This window comes from Sparus aurata, chromosome 3 (assembly GCF_900880675.1).
Source record: "Sparus aurata chromosome 3, fSpaAur1.1, whole genome shotgun sequence".
NCBI lineage: Eukaryota > Metazoa > Chordata > Actinopteri > Spariformes > Sparidae > Sparus > Sparus aurata.
The window spans coordinates 1,160,954-1,182,326 of record NC_044189.1 but is presented as its reverse complement, the minus strand read 5'-3'; the positions used below and the strand labels follow the sequence as shown (position 1 = coordinate 1,182,326).

General features: G+C 41.8%; 1 protein-coding gene across 1 annotated transcript; it reads left to right on the top strand.

Annotated features, from left to right (window-relative positions):
- The first annotated feature begins 1,955 nt into the window (after positions 1 to 1,955).
- LOC115577219 (hemicentin-1-like) lies at positions 1,956 to 14,716 on the top strand. Its single transcript, XM_030410188.1, has 10 exons — positions 1,956 to 2,054; positions 2,872 to 3,150; positions 3,927 to 4,154; positions 7,165 to 7,371; positions 7,443 to 7,562; positions 7,757 to 7,822; positions 11,515 to 11,568; positions 13,261 to 13,329; positions 13,427 to 13,498; positions 13,755 to 14,716. The coding sequence occupies exons 1-10, from the start codon at positions 1,994 to 1,996 to the stop codon at positions 13,826 to 13,828; spliced, it is 1,230 nt and encodes a 409-aa protein (XP_030266048.1). The 5' UTR covers positions 1,956 to 1,993; the 3' UTR covers positions 13,829 to 14,716.
- Positions 14,717 to 21,373: the final 6,657 nt, after the last annotated feature.

The following is a 21,373-nucleotide window of genomic DNA, read 5'->3' as shown; positions in this document are numbered from 1 at the left end:
GGCCCAGTGCCCACACCCACATCCTCTGCATCATTTATAAAAAAAGTCACTTCATTTCTCGGTGTGTCTCTTCTTGTTTTTCGTGACCTTTGACAGTCGATGGTACCACTTTACTTTCCTTCATGAACAGTGTAAAGTTGTGTTTGGTCACACTGGTGGGCAGATGGGTTTGTGGGTAACGTGATCTCTTGCCAGGCTTCAGGCTGTTGTCATTCAGCCAATCAGGTTCCGATGAAAAGGTTAGCATAGCTTCTTTAGCATCAGTTCTATCAGAACTGGAGGGTTTATTTCACTGAAAGAAGAGCAGCGAGCAACACTGATGGAAACATGTCTTCAGTCTTCTCTCCACTGACTCCAGGAAGGATTGGATTCACCAGCTGACTCCGCTGGTGGTGACGCCCTCCTGCTGTTGATCTGATTGGCTGAAGTGTGATAGACATGATGGTTCGTCCAATTGCCTGAGAAGTATTTTTTGAAAATGGCTGCCCTTTTCAACAGCCCAGTCTCCAGGAGTTAATGTTGGCAGTTAACGTATTTGCAAACCACAGATATGTCCAATGTTGACATTCATACCAAACGTGTCGTATCAGGTTCATATTATATGTTTGTTAGACTTTTGCATCGGGAGGTGGAGGTGTGGGTGGTGTTGTTACAGTCAACAAGGCTGCACGTGGGCGAGATTTCCAGCTGACCAAAGATGACTGATTTTCACAGGATGGCGGACGATCTCCAGTCATTTCTGTGGCGACAAGAACTGCTGGAAATCTCCCCACAGAGTGGAACGACAGTCTTATTGGCCTTTACTAACACCACGGTCTTCTCCACATCCTGATGTGACAGACAGCTGAATGTGAAATGACATGTTTGGTACAGATGTCGACCTCGAGTCTCACCACTGGAGACAGTCCAACTGTTTCTGTTGTGACCGAAACCGACTATTCTTCCATGAAGTTGAACCGTCTCCATTAGTGACGTCTGAAACCAAATCAGTGTTGATGTTTTACCAACCCTAACCAGAGCATGAACCCAGCTTTCAACCTAAACAACGGTAAAGTTGAAATGTTTAGTTTGAACTTTTGGTGATTGGTCAGGTTTCTTTGTCTAATTATGTATTAACAGCTTCTGTTTGGTGTGTACCTGATGATGAACAGACAGCCATCACTGGATTACCTTTAAACTGAAGAAATATATATGGTGACCACTTTATTCGGTACACCTGTGACCTATAAAGGCTCTCAACCCAATCACCAGAACCCACAGACATGTTAAACATTTAAGTTTCTTCATGTTTCTTTGCTGTGGCGTCACTTTGCTCGTGTTCTGGTGCCGATCGGACACAATAAGCGTCAACTTTCTCTCCGACTCTGCAGCCCTCACCCAGCTCGTACACCACCACCGTCCTTACGTCCACTTCCTGACATGAAAGTCAACTCATGTCCAAGTGTGTGAAAGTGACATGACAAGTATCATACGACCGTCAGTTCAGTATAGATGAGACAAACAAATCTGAACACGTGTAGTTTGCAGAAACACACATTTCCAGCTGTTTTTTCCTCTGTCACTGTATTTATCTTAAAAAACACAGCAGGCATCATGAAGTTCGACGGGCACGTGACTCCAAACAAGCCTCAGTAGTTCTTCCATGAGGCCTGAGTGCACATTTATTTGCAAAATACACAAATCAGCTCTCGAGACAGTTCCTTGAGCTGCTTCAGTATCAGATGATGCAATCATTTACTTATATAACACATACAAGTCGATAAAAACTTAATCTTTCTCTGGAATCTGTGATAAATGTCTGACATCTGATGTAACTGTGTTACTGACGAATAGGAAGCATTGGTGTTCATTAGTCAAATAAAGACAGACACAGATAAAGACTCTGTGGCTTTGTGCTGTTTTAGGAACATGTGTGAACACCCAGACAGCTGAGTTCCTGTTCTCAGCACAGATGGAAACTGTGGTCAGTTCAGTCGCTTCAGTCTGAGAGAAGATGAGGTTGAATATCTGCAGCTGCCTGCTGGTCTTTGTTCTGGGATGTAAAGTCACTGCAGGTAAGAACTTTTTATTAGATTCTGTTCGGTGCCGTCTGTCCTCAGAGTTGTTCAGAGTCGTAGTTTCATCGAGTTTGTAGCTCAACATCGACGTGAAGTTCACAAGAAGTCTGACAGCTCGTAGTCAAAGTGTCATAAAGTGGTTAACATCAGTTCAGTAAGTGCGTTAGAAGCTAGTCGCGATGTATTTACATTAATAAAGAGCAGAACTAAAGCTTTAACTGTTGTTCTCCAAACGTCTGACCTTCATCTGATCAGATATTTGATTGTTGCTTTTTTGCGGATAAAGAACCGAATCAGTCAATCGCTCTTTATTTGTACAACAGCACCAACTCACAACAGAAGTCATGACACGTTACAAACTGAGCAGGTTCAGAACAAACTCCTGGATTCATTTATTCACAGAGACCCAACATTTCCCTCATGAGCACGAGGATCCAACAGCAGCGTGAATAAAACTGACTCGTAACAGGAAGAAAACCTCGAGCACAACCGGACTCAATGCTGGGTGGTCCGTCTATGTGTCTCGATCAAATCTGGTCCAGTTTCTGTCAGAATGCCACCAGACACACAACATAACAAGAACTCATTTAGCTGCCAAAGTAAAAGTTGGATGAACTTTAGTTTTCACTCATGAGGATGTTTTAGATGATTGTGGCTGAAACCTCGTCTGCTTCTTTAGTCTGAAGGTGGTTTTCACTCAAGGTCGTGTTCAATAAGTACTCTGATATTAAATCATTTTTGAGTTTCTGGCAGTATTAAGATGCAGACAGATGTGTTTTTTATCGTAAAAGTGTAAATTGTCTCTTTTTTTCAGCAATAAAACATGAAGTAGTCCAGGAGAAGCAGTCAGTCACTCTGCCTTGTCCTCACTCTGTGGAGAGTGAAGTGACGTGGAGCACAGAAACGAACGGACACAGAGTTGACATTCTTACAACTGATGGTGACAGGGATAAGAAACACATTCCTGATCCAGGCAGACGATACAGTTCACTGGCAGATAAATCACTTTACATTCGCAGTGTTACCGTCTCAGACTCTGGAACATACTTGTGTAATAATGCAGCAGCTGTGGAGCTGACGGTGATCCCATCAGGTAACATCACACTTTGTTTCTCTTCCTGTTTCATCATCATGTTTCTTAGCTAAATGTTTAACAACTATATATATATATTACAGAATATAATGTTATCATTATTCATAACTTGGACACTTTAGACTTAAATTCATGCCACAGTGGACTGGCAGCAGCAGGTGATTCACTCCTGATGCTGTAGTGGAGAAGCCTGTTGTTGCACTTTAGCATTCAGGGCGAACTGCAACTTTAAATATATTGTTTTAACAACCGACAGGACTGCATGATATCGTTGGGATCTGCAGGACCATCAGTTAGTTTGAGTCACACAGGTGATTATATTACTGGCTGCTAACTGATGGCATATTTTGGGACACTTTCCAGACGGTCTACTCTAATAACTCAGTCTTTGTTATTTATACAAGTTATTAAAAGCAAAAATAATGTATATCAGGCTTCAAATTAAACATAAAGAACATCATTTTACCAGAGACGTACTGACAGATGATCTTTGAAGTTTGTTTTGATGTCCTTATCCTTATAGTTATAGTTCTTGGTGTGGATGGCCCATTACTATATTATTGTTTAAGTTACTTTATCTTTAAAACTGCATCAAACTGTCTCAGCTTCTATCTTCTTCTCTGAAACCTAATTCAAGAACTTAAACATGGAGGACATTTAGAATATGTAAAGGTGAACAGGTGGCGGCTTCTGTTGACTTCACCCTGAATACATGTGATAAGTTTATGGTGGCGCCCGAGTGATGATCATGATCATGTTTTGTTTGTTGTGTACAGGAACAATCATGCGTAACGCTACAGAGAAGACGAATGTCACTCTGAACTGTCCTCATGGAGGATCAGATGCTTCAACATGGAGCAAAGACGGGACTGAAATGAAACCAAAAAGAAGGTTTTCCATTTCACCTGTGGACAAGACATTGAGTATAAGAGATGTGAAGCTTAGCGACTCTGGACTTTACTACTGTGATGGAAAACCTGCTGTGTACCTGACTGTGATCAAAGGTGAGACATGCTACATTCATAGCTCAGCTAGTCGGCTGGTTATCTCAGCAGAACCAACATTGTTCTCCTGTAGAACAACGTGCCTGGTGTGAGCTCCTCTTTCTTGTAATTACACCTGATCTGACAGTTTAGCTTATAGCAGCGAGTCTGTGATTGGACGATTAGAGGTGCTGGTCAGTTGATTTGTTACCTTTGAACAGAGGAAGCTAACTGTTTCCCCTGTTTCCAGTCTCAATAATGCTGAATTACAAAGTAAACATCATCTTCTGCATTCAGCTGCTTTATGTTGTAAAAACACTTCTGCTAAAACTCACACCTCAGAGAGGCAGAAGACTTTTTATAGTGTGCGAGTGTCTGATTTAGTCTCTGTGGTGAAGACGTGTTTGTGTTTGTAGTATAAATGTCCTCTGAACACTGAACGTACCGAGGCTTCACCTAAAATAACTCAACACCAACAACTCAAACTGCAGCTAAACCAACAAGAAGACAAACAGCAGCAACAACTGCAGCATTAACACCAGCAGAGAACACTGAGACACCTACAGCAACCAGACAAACAGGCAAGAAGGGAAAGAACAACAACAGGAAGATAAAAACAGGTTTTTATATTGGTGAAATCTAAAAGAGCTCAAACACAAATAAAACCAACAGCATGAAGACGTGAGGAGTTATTCAAACAGATACAGATCTACAGTCAGTGCAGACATGTTTCTTTGACACTGTGTTAAAGTTAAAGTTTGTGGTCTAATAAAGGAAGTCGAGCGCACGACGTGCTCTGAATGCCAGTTCAACTCAAGAGAACAAATGATCACAATAATGAAAGAAGTGTGTCTCAGACTAGAAAACATCTTCATCAAGTTACTTAGAAACTATTTAATTACATTTATAACAATTAAATGTTTCCTGAAAGACTGTTTGAATTTGAAAGGTGAAGACTCGATACTATGATGACTATAGTCTTAATTCAATTTGATTTAGAGGATTTAAACATATCTTTTTCTCTCACTGAGATATCAGAAGTCAAGATTTAATTATAGATCTGAAACTGGAGGGAAGATCTAAAGTTTGAGTTAGAACATCATTTTAAGATATTTACTACAGAGTCATGAATAATCTCTTAGTGTCAGGTCATTTAAACACAAGAACTTTATGATCGACTGTTGACACGTTTAAATTGCTTTTATATCTGAACTCAATACAACTCAATGGTCCATAGTTACTGATCAGGGCCCATATTCACAAAGAATCTTAAGGCTAAAAGTAGCTCCTAACAGGCGAATTTAGGAGCAACTCCTAAAAATAATGGGCGTGTCAGTTGGAACTTTAGGACTCCTAATTTTTGAAAATAAGAGTTATTCACAAAACATTTTAAGCCTAAAAGTAGCAGCTCAGTCTGGGAGACCTTAGAAGTAGTCCAGAGGACTCCTGACTCGCTAAGACCTGGTCACAGCCAGAATGTTCTGGAGACGCTAAATGACAGGGAATTATTAAAACGATGTCAGATGGACCGCAAAGGGACTGAAGTTGTGGTTGAGTTGGTGAGGGACGCAATAACGTTCCCAACCAACCGAAACAATCCAATAACGCCAGAGTTAAAATGTTTGGCAACACTCCGGTGTTTGGCTACGGGGAAAATGCAGCTCTTCACCCGGGACTAGTATTACCTGGAGACCTCAAGTGTTTTAGAAATTATCCCACCACGTCTGTGTTTCGTGCAGCGCATTCACACAGAATAAGCAAAGTCTGTGTTTTACTGAGATAATCCCCCGGGTCGATCGACCGAAGCCCTTGCTGGAGCAGTACAACAGTTAGATATGGATATTTTTAATATAATAACTGGTGAGCCTGTTGAAAGATGGAAAAATGTTCCTTACCGCATGCTGCCATGCATGTAATCCATCTAATCATCTTTTGAGATTTCGCTCTTCTGATGAGCCTCCTGAATTTGCACTCAAAATGCTGTCAAAACTTTCATTTATAATTCCAAACGCAGCCTCCATAATTATCAACTGGGAAAAAGGCCAAAAAAGGTGGAAAACACAAAAAACCTTAAGAAAAACAAAAAACGACCCCAAATCACAGAGATGCCGATTCACACAGGACTGATATTATCACATGACCTCTGTGTTTGGTGAAATATGGTAGGTAATTTGCGATGGAATTTTTACTTTACAAATTACGGATATGGTAGATTCATCACAGACGACCTCCGCAATTATTACAAATTACTGGAGGTCCCCAGGTTATACTAGTCCCGTGTGAATAGGGCTTTTGTCAATCGGAAAAAGTTGCATTCCATCAATACACAAATTGTCTTTGACGCATGTTACAGTATACTGGACATTGTTGTGAAATGGCCCGGATCAACACACGATTCCCGAATTTTAATACAGAGAGGTTTGACACAGCTTTTCGAGCAAATGCCGCTTTTACTGGCAAATCACGTTTTTCATCGCAATCTTCTAATTTGTAGTTTTTGTCCGAAGCGTTTTTGTTGTTTGGGGGGCACTTAATTCTCCTCATAAATACATTTCTTTATCCAGTATCTTTTCATAGGCTTTGTCATGGGCTTGTAGGCAACTTCCTTATTTTCACTTCATGCATTGCGTAGCCTAAATGACTTTTCAATGGGCTGCCCTGTCACTCAACAACCAATCACCGTTGTCACCGCTTCTAAGTGCGTCCTAATAAAATGACGTCATCCATAGCAACAGAGAGTTACTTCTAGTTTAGGAGTTCACTGTTTTCATAACTAAAAGTAGGTCTCAGCGGCTTTGTGAATTACTTTTAAGAAACGACTCCTACATAAAAACTTTGAGTCCGATTTAGGAGTACTCCTAACGTTAAGATAAAAGTCTTTGTGAATACGGGCCCAGAACAATATAGGAGACATTCTGAATTAAGATTTTTAGTTGTCATGAATGTATTGTGGATTTGTTTAATGTACATTTTTATAAGTTTGATGGGATTTCCAAACTGAACTGAATCTTGTTTCTTCCCCACTCGCAAGGAAAAAAGAAAACCACACCACCACCAACAACTACGAAGCCGACTACGAAGCCGATGCCAACTACGACTATGAAGCCGACTACGACTACGACTATGAAGCCGACTACGACTATGAAGCTGACGCCGACGCCGACTACGAAGCCGACTACGACTACGAAGCCGACTATGACGAAACTTACTAATACAACATCACCATGGTCAAGCACAAGTAGGTCTACAATGATGATCCGAAGTCTTACCAAGTCTTACTGAGTTATTAATTCTTACTTTGTCTTCCAGTTGCTCCTACAGACCATCAATTGACTCTTACTTTGGTGATTGGCATCGTTGTCCCCTTGCTCCTCATCATCCTCCTCCTCATCTTCTACCTGATTCATAGACGCAGGTTTAAAAGACGAGGTAAATAAAACCTGACACAGTATGAGTGTAACATATTCTGCACACTTTGATGTGTTAATTTATATTTTAATAATTAATTTGTAAAAATGACATCAGAAAGTCAGATACAGGTTATAACTCAAATATGTTTTTATGTCAGTTGATTATTACTCAACAGATTATCAGTTCTGTGTCCTTCACACTCTTTTTCACAGGAACTGAGGAAAGATTCCACGTCTATGATGAGATAAAGGGTGGAGCAGAGTTTCAGGTTACAAACAGTGAGAAATAAGAAGTGTTTCATTCTATAAAAAACTTCCTCCTTTATGGGCATAGAATAGTGCCATAAATCGCACGCGCAATAAAACATCCACGCGCACAAATCAAACACCCGCGAGCGCATTTTTTTTCCCCGAGCGCTTTTCCAAGCACTGGCGAGCTTTTTTTCATCCTGCATCTCTGCCCCCTGGAGCAATATTGTGGCCTGCGAGGAGAAAAACAGCTCGAGCGTGCGCAGAGTCCGCTCGCAATACTTTCCCCTGCTCGCGCACGCAGACTGCTCGCTCGCGCACCACTCCTCTCCTCGCTCGGGAAAACTGTCACTTTGCTCGTGCGCGAGTGATTTTTTTTAATGGGCGTTTTTGTCAGTAAGGGGGCGGGCCTTGGGGGCATGCCAATCACCACTGTATCCCTGAATAATTGGTTGAGCGTATTGGCCAATCAGATAGCAGGGTACGGTAACACCACTAGGACAAACGGGACAAACCACACAGCCCTGAATGCCTGAATGATAAGTATTGCGATTTGGTGTCCTGACTTGAATGTTTGCAAAATGTCACACAGAGCAATGAACTTCAGTATGTTGGTCTGAGTGCTGTCTTGTCCTGTTTCCATCGTTGACATTAATCTGATAAAATGCTGATCATTTTTTGTAACTTGGACCCTGTTGCACACAGACATTTTTTATTTTGGTAACACTGTATTGTTCATATTCTCGATCTAAAATATTAAACGTAATAATAATAATAATAATAAAGATAGAAGGCCTGTAGTTAATAATAGGCGTCAGCAACTCTCGATATGAGAGCAGCACATAAGCCTATGTCCAGATGCAGATGTGTGTCAATATAGTAGGCTATTTCTCTATATGGGAGAGGCTTTTATTTAATTCCGAACAAATCTTATGCTCAGCAAAGATGGAAAATTATAATATAATCAACTCATTATTACTGTTTAAAAGAGTAATAGAGAGAAAGAGCCGGATCTGGAGCACACATTCATTTAAGTTTACTAGCGATTAAACTAATAATAATAATAATAATAAATAAATGTGTTGCTCCGGCCACAGACTGCAGCCATACAGGCTCCAGCTCTTTCCTTGGGTCAGTCCGAGCTCTCAGTGGTCAGGCTCGAACAACTCTGTCCAGACGTGCTGGGTTAAGAAAAAAAAAAAAAGAGGTGTTAACAGGCAGCGAGTGCTGTCAGCAAACACAGCGACATGTTTCCAAACATAAATCAGCATTTCATTAAGAACATGCAGCCAAGCAGCGATTCGGATCGAAAACATTAATAACCTCGAAACAGACCCGGCTTCTAATTGAGGCCGGCTATTTTGTACTCAAACTTGTATCCAGACCTGGTCCAGTAGAGGACAGCGTCGCAGACTGGGATCAGTATTTGAGTGTACGCTGCTGACCAAATTGCAATTGTCTTGGCATTAAAGAGGATGGGAGAAGTGACGGCAAATAAACTACTCGTTCATGCATTAAAACAGGACCAGGCACTGAGATTTCATATAAGCTGTTGTTAAGCCCCATACAGTTCATGCAGTAAATAGGGCAACGATTAGCCTACTACAGGTCTACAGAACAAAAGACGAGTTAGGCAAAGATGGCCATGGACACTCTTTTTAAGAGACACAAGATTGATGTGCAGAATAAGAAATAATGTAAAATGATGAGACTGTCGTGCAGGTGGCGGTATGCACCTGACAATTGTTCGTGTTCCGTCAGTAACCGTGGCCGACTGCAAGGAGGTAACGTTAATCTCGTATCTAAGAAAAGCATAGCTTGCCGTATCATTTATTTTGATTGACAGACAATACAGATACTTTATTACATTTGAGACAAACTGCTTGTAAAAATGGGCTGTACAAATGAAATTGCCTTGCCTTTTAATGACTACACAAAAACGTGCACAAAATCTTCACCAGACAAAAATGATATGCGGTTGTTATTATTATCACTGGTTGATGTCATTTGATTTAGCATTTCTAAACAAAAGTTGTGTTGGCTTCACAATATCTTTTGAGCTTTTCCCATGTGAGAGTCTTTGAACATCCTACATGTCAGCTGTCTGTGTGAATGGACAGTACATGATTGATAATATCTACTGTCAAACAGCTGCAGAAAGAAAGCTGGCAGCGACTGTATGAACAAGTAAAGAGATTGAGAAGAACGGCTGACTGTTTTACTAACTTCAAGTGTCACTGTCTTTTTTAACACTATATGTCTTATCGCTGCTTAATGAAGAAAATTAGACTTATACAGTGTTTAACCACTGTTAACCGTTATGTCACAAGCGACTCTCTGCAGACCTTCATATCTGCTCTGCTCACAGAGCAGCTGATTTCAAAAACTCCAAGGACAGAAAGGGAAAAACTTAATGTAACTACGTTAATATCAAAGCCTCTAAAATGATGAATATACAGCTAATATAATTGACTTAGAACAACAGAAGGAGGATAAATACAATGGTTCAGTTTAACCAGGATAAAGATCCACATTATCTGTCTTTTCAAATACACCATGCTTATGAATAAAAATAATCTTATTAAAATAATAGATGTAGTTTAAGGGACAGTATATGTATAACGACTTCTGTTTGTGTTTCTGTTGTATGTCTTAAGTCTGATAATAGTCCTGATGATGTCATTGTGCGTCTTAGTGATGTCATCAGGGTTTTTAAATGGAGAGTCTGAACTACAAACTATGATGCATAGTTAAGAGGAAGCTGACACGTACCAGACAAGAAGGATCGAATGTTTTCAGAGCCCAACTCTTACTGGTGGCTAAAGCTGGAAAATAATTTTTTTAATATTACGTTTATAATTTTCAGGGAGAAAGAAGTAGCCTAGATCGAGAATATAAACAATACAGTTTTACCAAAATAAAAAATGTCTGTGTGCAACAGGGTCCAAGTTACAAAAAATGATCAGCATTTTATCAGATTAATGTCAACGATGGAAACAGGACAAGACAGCACTCAGACAAACATACTGAAGTTCATTGCTCTGTGTGACATTTTGCAAACATTCAAGTCAGGACACCAAATCGCAATACTTATCATTCAGGCATTCAGGGCTGTGTGGTTTGTCCCGTTTGTCCTAGTGGTGTTACCGTACCCTGCTATCCGATTGGCCAATACGCTCAACCAATTATTCGGGGATACAATGGTGATTGGCATGCCCCCAAGGCCCGCCCCCTTACTGACAAAAACGGCCATTAAAAAATCAGAGTGAAAGTTTTTCCCGAGCGAGGAGAGGAGTGGTGCGCGAGCGAGCAGTCTGCGTGCGCGCAAGCAAGGGAAAGTATTGCGAGCTGACTCTGCGCACGCTCGAGCTGTTTTTCACCTCGCAGGCCACAATATTGCTCCAGGGGGCAGAGATGCAGGATGAAAAAAAGCTCGCCAGTGCTTGGAAAAGCGCTCAGGGAAAAAAATGCGCTCGCGGATGTTTGATTTTTGATTTGATTTGATGTTTGATTTATGGCAGTATTCTATGCCCATACTCCTTCCTCTTTCTGTGAGGATCCAGACTGATGTGAAATGAAATCCCACACTGAGGGATTTGTGCTGAGTTTCCTAAAGTACAACCTGATTTATATGACTTGAACCAAATAAGATGTATTAATGTATGTAAGTACCACTTCATATATACAAATGAGTATTCTTCTATTTTTGATTCTTCCTGCAGGTGTAGAACGAGTCCCTGTACCTACAGATGCATTCTACATGGTAGAATGTCCAGGTAAATAATTCAACTTGTCTCCACTACCTTTACGAAGCGTCAAAAAAAGTTGCTTGTTTAGTGCAGATGACTTCACGATTCCACCAGATGAGTGTCCGCCGTGTGGCGGAGCTGATGGTTTCACTGTAGTCTATCTGTCAACCTCCGCCAGGTCCACTGCGCTGCGTATCTGCTCCGTCCAGCTCCGGCAGTCTGAAGCCCTCACAAACGATACACAGGACTTCTATTTCTGGTGGATGCCGGAGCACGACAGCTGAATTTAGCACCGAGCAGACAGGAAGTCACGTACAGAAACAACGACTGCTGTGTCTCACTTCAGGTCTTCATCCTTCAGAGGAGCATTTGAAGGCCAATTATGTCACAATGCCGCCTGAAGGCTGTCCCAATCTGAAGTCTCCTCCAGATGCTCCTTTTTTACCCTGTTTTTTAGAGGATGCATTGCTACTATCTTCGTTGCCTCACATATCCCAAGATTCTTTGCATGCCCAAAAGAAGAAGAAAGAAAGAAAGAGAGAAAATGGCGACATCGCGTGGCGTAGATCGTCACTTTCGCGGGCCTGGGCGGCAGAAATCATGACATAAGGGTAAAACATCTGGTGACACAACCAGGAAATGCTCCAAAGGCTAGACCGTCACATTTAACAACGGCTGACGAGGTTAACAAGGTCTCTCTGAAGGACTCGCCTTCAAAGACCACAAAGGCCGAGTCCTTCAGAGGATACAGACCCTGAACTGAGACACAGCAAATATCTCAAAAAAGAGACAAACACAAGCTCTTCTAATAATACTTTGGTCGGGAACACTTCATGTTGTTGTTTTTATAGCACATACCTATAACTGTGGCAGCAAGTGGTTATGTGATTATCGCGGGAACTCCTCGGTCTCGTGACGCCAGTTGTCCGACCGTACTCGCCGTGGTGGACTCAAAACACAAACGTGGTGGAGCAAAACCAGACCGGAGCCGTAACGCACTGTATACGTATCTTGTGGAATCTCGGGATGAGAGTTGATCAAAACACAACACAATGTTTATTTTCTAGAAGTTCTTTATTGCTTGCAAGTGAGAGCGTGAATAGATGATGACTGAAGAGAGGATAGAAAACAATACACTCAGTTGTTACAGTCACAATATCACATATGATCTCTATCAAAACATTATTCAAATCATCTCCACATCCGTCTCATGATACACATGAACTTCTTATACACTTCAACCATTGTTGTGTGTCAAACGTCAACCGAAGGTCAAAACACTTTTACACAGAGGCTTCACCGACCCCCACTCATACTGCAACCACAAAACTATCACAAGATTTCACTTTACATAAATAATAATGTATCTATATTGTTAAGTTTCATATGTAAGAACAACATATCAAAATAAGAAGGGACATTTGAACATTTCTCTCACAATCCCAAAGAATATTATGTTGACTTACCATCCCTGACATTTATGACACAATAGTTGTCTCATAATTAGCATTTCTTTGTACCATAATTATAACATTTGCCCAATGAACAAGAGGCCTAAATAGATGAGAATGTGTTAGATGAAAGTTCATACCATTTTTCAGGTTACAGGACATTATGGTTACGAAAGAGTTGTTGTCTCTAGGGCTAGCTAGTTAGCATGCTAACATTAATTGTAAGTTGGTTCTAATTTATAGTTTTTTCTTCTAAATGTTTTAATAGGTGGATCAAACCCAAATGATCCCACATATTACACCATCCCCGACCTTCAACCAATGAAAAAGGCGACCGGTAAAGACTTTATAGTCATTTATAACCAAATATTCTGTTGATATACTTCTGAAGACAAAACAGTTCATATTCATCAAATTATCATTTTTCCTCACAGAAACTTCTGGACCTGATGAGTCCCTGTACTCTGAGATCTGCGAGACTTTCATCGGTGGAAATAATAATAAAGGTAACTTTAAGCTTCAGCTCCCCTGTGAAGTTTATAACATGAGATGCTAAACGAGGCCGATTGTATTTTTTGTTATTCCAAATAAAGCAAAATAAAACGAGAGAACGAACAAAGTGGAAATCTACAAAAACTACCGATGGGAATTTTCCATTCAAACGACCATTTGAGTGTAAAATTTGAGATAACAGGAATAAAAGTCTACATCATCAAATAATGAATGAAAAGGAATTTTTTGTGATTTTCTCTGGATCCACAGGTTCTTCACAGCCGACTGACAACACGTACTGTTTACTGCAGAACCCCAAAACATCTGGAAAGCATCCAAAGTGACCAATCAGCTGTTTGTGATGTCAGACATTACTTTGGTTGATGATGTCAGTTGTTTTATTTAAATTGTGAACATGTATAATATTTTGACTTGTGTTTTATGTAAATATTAGATAGATACATTTTTTTACAATACAACATTTGTTATTTTTAGATTCTTACCTGTCAAACCGACCCAGTCTGCAAAATAAATGTTTTTTACAGTTCTGGAAAACCGCAGATAACTTGAAGCTTTTATTTCTTTATGTTGCAGCTTCATGCTTGTTTACGTTTGAATTTCTCTCTTGTCACAATGTTGTGCTGATGCTCTGGTTGGATTTGGACAGAAAAAAACACTTCATCACATTGTGGTTTGGCTTAAAGTACCTGCTCTGGTCGCTACAAACTTGTCTGAAAATGTTCCAGAGTTTCCTTAACGACGCCTGGTTCGGTCGCCATAAACACAACTACAGATGGCCCAACTTCAGGCAAAGAAATATCCAGTTTTGATGCCACATACACAGCTTAAAATAACCAGCAGTCTTTGTTAAAAAACCCAGATTTGGTCACCAGAAACACGACTGGAGATGTACTGACATGTCCTTACAAATATCCACTGATGTCACTCTTACATCACAAACATCCAGTAGTTTCACACTGCAGGTGTATCCCCTCCACTTCTGATGTACAGGTCAGGTAATAAACATGTAATGTGAATGTGACATGGAACACTTTGGACAAACATGGTACGCAGCCTCTGACACGTTCAGACTTCAACAAATGTCCAGACGACTCGGCTCGTTGAAACAAATCATGTTTTCTGTAAGAACTTCCTTCTCGTAGCTTTGTTCCCCGTTTGAGTTTAAATCTCTCTGTAAATGCACATTATTTATTAAAAAAACATCAACATCTGAGTTTTGATCATTTACTTACCGACATCATCATGATATCAAGAAAACGTTTCAATCTGCTGTGAATGGAACAGTACTGTTGAGCAAGGCATCGTTAAAGATGTCAGTGTGGTTTTTAATAAAGTTTTCTCACATCTCTCCAATTTCTCACTTCTTGATAGGATTATATAATCCTCCTCCACCCACTGACTTTCATGTTGACTGCTGTTCGACCTTCTCTTTTTCTATTTCTGTGCATCATTAACAGCTAAATGGAGTTTTTAGTGACCTATAAATGGAAGTTTTCCATTAAAAGGGTCTTTTAAATGTTAAATTCGAGAGAACAGGAATGAAAGTCTTTAAATGATGCTTCTGACTTAAAACAATGACTGAGCCGTGACACACACCCACACACAGTCAACTCACTGTTGACTTTCTCTGTGCTCTGACAGCTTCTTCTTTTTGGTCTCACACGGATCATGAACTCAGTGGCTGTGTCTCAGTTCAGGTCTGCATCCTTCAGAGGAGCATTTGAAGGCTGTCCCAGTCTGAAGGCTCCTCCAGATGCTCCTTCTTCTCCCTGTTTTTGGAGGATGCACCACTACGATCCTTCGTGGCCTCACATATCCCAAGAGTCTTTGGGTGGCCGAAAAAGAAGAAAGAAAGAGAGAAAATGGCGACATCATGTGGCGTAGATCGTCACTTTCGTGGGACTGGGTGTGAACACCCAGACAGCTGAGTTTCTGTTCTCAGCTCAGATGGAAACTGTGGTCAGTTCAGTCGCTTCAGTCTGAGAGAAGATGAGGTTGAATATCTGCAGCTGCCTGCTGGTCTTTGTTCTGGGATGTAAAGTCACTGCAGGTAAGAACTTTGCTGTTAGATTCTGTTTGGTGCCGTCTGTTGTCAGCATCATTCAGAGTCGTAGTTTCATCAAGTGTTTTAAGTTTGTGGTTCAACATCGAAGTTAAGTTCACAAGAAGTTTGACAGCTCGTAGTCAAAGTGTCATAAAGTGGTTAACAATCAGTTCAGGTAGTGCGTTAGAAGCTACTTGCGAGATATATGCATTAATAAAGAGCAGAACTAAAGCTTTAACTGTTGTTCTCTAAACGTCTGACCTTCATCTGATCAGATATTTGATTGTTGCTTTTGTGCGGATAAAGAACCGAATCAGTCAATCGATCTTTATTTGTACAACAGCACCAACTCACAACAGAAGTCATGACACGTTACAAACTGAGCAGGTTCAGAACAAATTCCTGGATTCATTTATTCACAGAGATCCAACATTTCCCTCATGAGCAACGTAGCAAAGTAGCAACCAAGAACAACAAGACAAAGTACAAACAAAAGGACAAAGTACAAATCAAAGGCAAAGTTCAAATCAAAAAACTGCAAAATGCAAAACTCAAGTCCAAGGAAAATCAAAACATAAGACACAAGACATGATACAAAGACATGGAAATCAAATACAAGAACCCACAATAATAATACATTTTATTTATACAGCGCGTTTACAGCTCTCAAAGATGCTTAACATAAGACCAAATACAGAGGAAAAATACAGAGAAATAAATTAAAAGTACATAGGAGGACCAATAACTATGTGTGTTTGTGATTACGGAAACTGATGTGGGGAACAGAGAAAGACAGCTATTGTTGCAGGTTAAAAGCAGATTTAAAAAGGTGGGTCTTGAGTAATGATTTGAAGTTGGATGGGTTAGAACAGTCACAGATGTGTTTGGGGAGGGCATTCCAGAGGGAGGGGGTGGCCATGGAGAAGGCTCTGTCGCCCCAGGTGCGGTGCTTGGTCCTGAGCGGTCGTGAGAGGAGGTTTGCATCGGATGAGGTTAAGGTTGCGGGAGGGAGTGTGGTGGTGGAGCAAGTCTGTGAGGTAGGCAGGGGCCTGATTATGTAGGGCTTTGTGGGTGAGGAGGAGGAGCTTGAAGTTGATTCGATGTGAGACAGGGAGCCAGTGTAAGTTTTGCAGAACAGGGGTGATGTGTTCGTGGGAGCGGGTGTGGGTAAGGAGGCGGGCAGCCGAGTTTTGTCCCAAAGCTGAAGGCCCACTGCAGGCCGGCGGCGAAGGCGTGGACTGGGATCCACTGCAGGCTGGCGGCGAAGGCGTGGACTGGGATCCACTGGAGGCCGGCGGCGAAGGCGTGGGCCAGACCACCCTGGAGGCCAGCGGCGAAGATGAAGGCTGAAACTCTCTTGAGGCCGGACAGCTGGCTGGGAAACCCTCCTGGGTCTTGGCCAGACCACCGACAGAGGTTCGCAGGGAGCTGGTGGCCTGGGAGCTGATGAAGGGTTACCTGGTTGGATAGCGGGAAGCTGCACCACTGACTCTCTGTTACATAAGAATCTGTCTGGGTCTGCAAGAATTTGTTCAATGTTTTGTTTGTCTGCAAGTCAAGGAGATGGAACACTGGAGGGCGAGGAGTGGACGCTGGAGGGTTAGGGTTGGATGTTGTGGGGTTAGGGTTGGGTGCTGGAGGGTTAGGGTTGGACGCTCGAGGGTTAGGGTTGGATGCTGGAGGGTTAGGGTTGGGTGCTGGAGGGTTAGGGTTGGATGCTGGAGGGTTAGGGTTGGGCCCTGGAAGGCCAAAGATAAGCTCTAGAAGTTCAGGGTCGATTTCTGGATGGCGACTTTTGGATGCTGGAAGACGAGGGTTGGAAACTGGAGGGCGAGATTCGGACACTTGAGGGCGAGGTTTGATTTCTAGAAGCTGAGAGTTGGACACTGGAGGGGGAGGTTTGAATTCTGGATGGGCGAGGGATGGACACTGGAGGGTTTCTCAATAAAACACATTCACGAGATTAGGTTGTCATTTGATGAAAGCTTGTTTATTCAGTTCGTTCAAAATCTATAAATTTCCTCTCAAAAACTAGAGTGCACCTTTTATGTGATGGGGAGTTCTGGAAATACTAAAATGAGGAACTGGATTTGATGAATTTGGCCAAACTTTTATGCACAATCAGTATATTCGGTTATTAAAATAACAAATTAAAAGGAATCAGATGAGTCTTTTCTTGAGAAGTTCACACTTTTCTTTTGCATGATGTCACACTTCACACCTTCCGTCTCCACCACAGCTATCAGTGTGAAGCTTAGTATGGTCTGTTAGTGATGACAACGAGTACAAAACACAGAAACAGAGAAAGACTGATCTTGTTTTGAATATTTTGACGTGTATACAAGACGAACATCCCAACAAGAAGCAAGTAAAAGATCTGAGAGCTGTGAGAATGTCAACATGTAGAACGCAGAACTGTTGAACTTCTGAAGACACATTAAAGCTGTACTTTTGTCTCCTCCCAGTGGCAGAAAGGGTTCTCTACAATAAACTCCACAAAGCTCCTGCAGAAGCTCCTGTCATGTAGGTGATCACAATTTGATCTTAACTTCTTCTGAGTGATTGTGATTGAGACCAGCTGGTGACTTTTCTGGGCCACAAACACTACAATGGGAGAGTCTAAGTGGCTCAGCATTGATCTGTAATTGATTTGAAAAAGTCAGGAGAGACACTTGGACCCATTTTGAAGCAGTTGCAGGTCCAAAGATCAAGTATGAAGGTCATGGTGTTACGACCCTAGAGGTCATAAATGTTTCTATAATCCTCTGTTTCCTGCGTGTGTGAATGATTGCAGGTGTGTCAGAATGATTGCAGGTTGCCCCGGGGAGCTGATTGGCTGATGCCTTGGAGCCATACTTTGCGGAAGGTCAACATCTTTATATCATAAATCCTTTTTCTTAACCGTCTCATGTAATAATCGTATATTTTGAGACACTGGATTTTTGATTCTTGTCCTTATCATCAAAACTAAAACAAATGAGAGAAAAACATGATAAATGAATCTGGAATATATGAAGGCTGACTCGTTGTTGTTTGTTATCAGTCCTACGATGGCCGTGTCATCATGGTGTTGGTGGGGTGGATGGGGGAGCAGTCCTGGGTGAAGAGCGAGTAGAGGAGGGGGCTGAGGACACACCCCTGTGGTGTGCCAGTGTTCAGGATGAGGGTGGATGATGTGCGGCCTCCCATCCTGACGTTTTGTGGTCTGTTGCTGAGGAAGTCCAGTATCCCGGTGCACAGTGAACTGTCTAAACACAGGCAGTGAAGTGAGTCTGATTAAAGTTCAGTATCTGACTTCTCTGATTCAAGATGTCGTCTGTGGAGGTCGAGCTAATAATACCAGTACAGCTCAGTGTTCAATGATGGCACGAACATGTTTGACACACAGAGGTCACACCACAACACTGTGGGGGCGATAGCTTCTATCATATACAGAATATTTCTGTTGTACATGGTGTGCTGCAGCTCTTTCCCCAACTGAGAGGTTCACTTCCTCTTTTCTGTGTTACCAGCTGAGTGTTTGGCAGCAGAATGAGTCTGGACTCCCACCGCCGCTCGAGACGACAGCCTCAGCTATTTGAAACGTCTACACGCTCACATGTTGGGAACTTGGCCACACACAGAGATTCTTTCTTCAAAATCAATTCAACTTCTTCCCCAAAAACTACAGAATGTACCATTAATGTGTAGTTTGTAAAGATAGTGAAATGAGGAACTGAGTTTGATGACTTTGAACAAACAGTTGAACCACAAATGACACGAGAGTTAGCTGGTATCAGTTCCAGCAGCTCTATCTTTTTTTTTCATCACTGGTGAGAACATGATATCACCCTTCAAACCTACATTCTCCACCCGGCCCAGTGCCCACACCCACGCCCACATCCTATGCATCATTTATAAAAAAAGTCACTTCATTTCTCGGTGTGTCTCTTCTTGTTTTTCGTGACCTTTGACAGTCGATGGTACCACTTTACTTTCCTTCATGAACAGTGTAAAGTTGTGTTTGGTCACACTGGTGGGCAGATGGGTTTGTGGGATAACGTGATCTCTTGCCAGGCTTCAGGCTGTTGTCATTCAGCCAATCAGGTTCCGATGAAAAGGTTAGCATAGCTTCTTTAGCATCAGTTCTATCAGAACTGGAGGGTTTATTTCACTGAAAGAAGAGCAGCGAGCAACACTGATGGAAACATGTCTTCAGTCTTCTCTCCACTGACTCCAGGAAGGATTGGATTCACCAGCTGACTCCGCTGGTGGTGACGCCCTCCTGCTGTTGATCTGATTGGCTGAAGTGTGATAGACATGATGGTTCGTCCAATTGCCTGAGAAGTATTTTTTGAAAATGGCTGCCCTTTTCAACAGCCCAGTCTCCAGGAGTTAATGTTGGCAGTTAACGTATTTGCAAACCACAGATATGTCCAATGTTGACATTCATACCAAACGTGTCGTATCAGGTTCATATTATATGTTTGTTAGACTTTTGCATCGGGAGGTGGAGGTGTGGGTGGTGTTGTTACAGTCAACAAGGCTGCACGTGGGCGAGATTTCCAGCTGACCAAAGATGACTGATTTTCACAGGATGGCGGACGATCTCCAGTCATTTCTGTGGCGACAAGAACTGCTGGAAATCTCCCCACAGAGTGGAACGACAGTCTTATTGGCCTTTACTAACACCACGGTCTTCTCCACATCCTGATGTGACAGACAGCTGAATGTGAAATGACATGTTTGGTACAGATGTCGACCTCGAGTCTCACCACTGGAGACAGTCCAACTGTTTCTGTTGTGACCGAAACCGACTATTCTTCCATGAAGTTGAACCGTCTCCATTAGTGACGTCTGAAACCAAATCAGTGTTGATGTTTTACCAACCCTAACCAGAGCATGAACCCAGCTTTCAACCTAAACAACGGTAAAGTTGAAATGTTTAGTTTGAACTTTTGGTGATTGGTCAGGTTTCTTTGTCTAATTATGTATTAACAGCTTCTGTTTGGTGTGTACCTGATGATGAACAGACAGCCATCACTGGATTACCTTTAAACTGAAGAAATATATATGGTGACCACTTTATTCGGTACACCTGTGACCTATAAAGGCTCTCAACCCAATCACCAGAACCCACAGACATGTTAAACATTTAAGTTTCTTCATGTTTCTTTGCTGTGGCGTCACTTTGCTCGTGTTCTGGTGCCGATCGGACACAATAAGCGTCAACTTTCTCTCCGACTCTGCAGCCCTCACCCAGCTCGTACACCACCACCGTCCTTACGTCCACTTCCTGACATGAAAGTCAGCTCATGTCCAAGTGTGTGAAAGTGACATGACAAGTATCATACGACCGTCAGTTCAGTATAGATGAGACAAACAAATCTGAACACGTGTAGTTTGCAGAAACACACATTTCCAGCTGTTTTTCCTCTGTCACTGTATTTATCTTAAAAAACACAGCAGGCATCATGAAGTTCGACAGTCACGTGACTCCAAACAAGCCTCAGTAGTTCTTCCATGAGGCCTGAGTGCACATTTATTTGCAAAATACACAAATCAGCTCTCGAGACAGTTCCTTGAGCTGCTTCAGTATCAGATGATGCAATCATTTACTTATATAACACATACAAGTCGATAAAAACTTAATCTTTCTCTGGAATCTGTGATAAATGTCTGACATCTGATGTAACTGTGTTACTGACGAATAGGAAGCATTGGTGTTCATTAGTCAAATAAAGACAGACACAGATAAAGACTCTGTGGCTTTGTGCTGTTTTAGGAACATGTGTGAACACCCAGACAGCTGAGTTCCTGTTCTCAGCACAGATGGAAACTGTGG

Excerpts from the sequence above, each read along its gene's own strand:
- LOC115577219 (XM_030410188.1), top strand. The coding sequence starts at position 1,994 with ATGAGGTTGAATATCTGCAGCTGCCTGCTGGTCTTTGTTCTGGGATGT. Across the intron at positions 2,055-2,871 it reads GGGATGTAAAGTCACTGCAG|CAATAAAACATGAAGTAGTC; the intron begins GTAAGAACTTTT and ends TCTTTTTTTCAG. Across the intron at positions 7,563-7,756 it reads ACGCAGGTTTAAAAGACGAG|GAACTGAGGAAAGATTCCAC; the intron begins GTAAATAAAACC and ends TCTTTTTCACAG.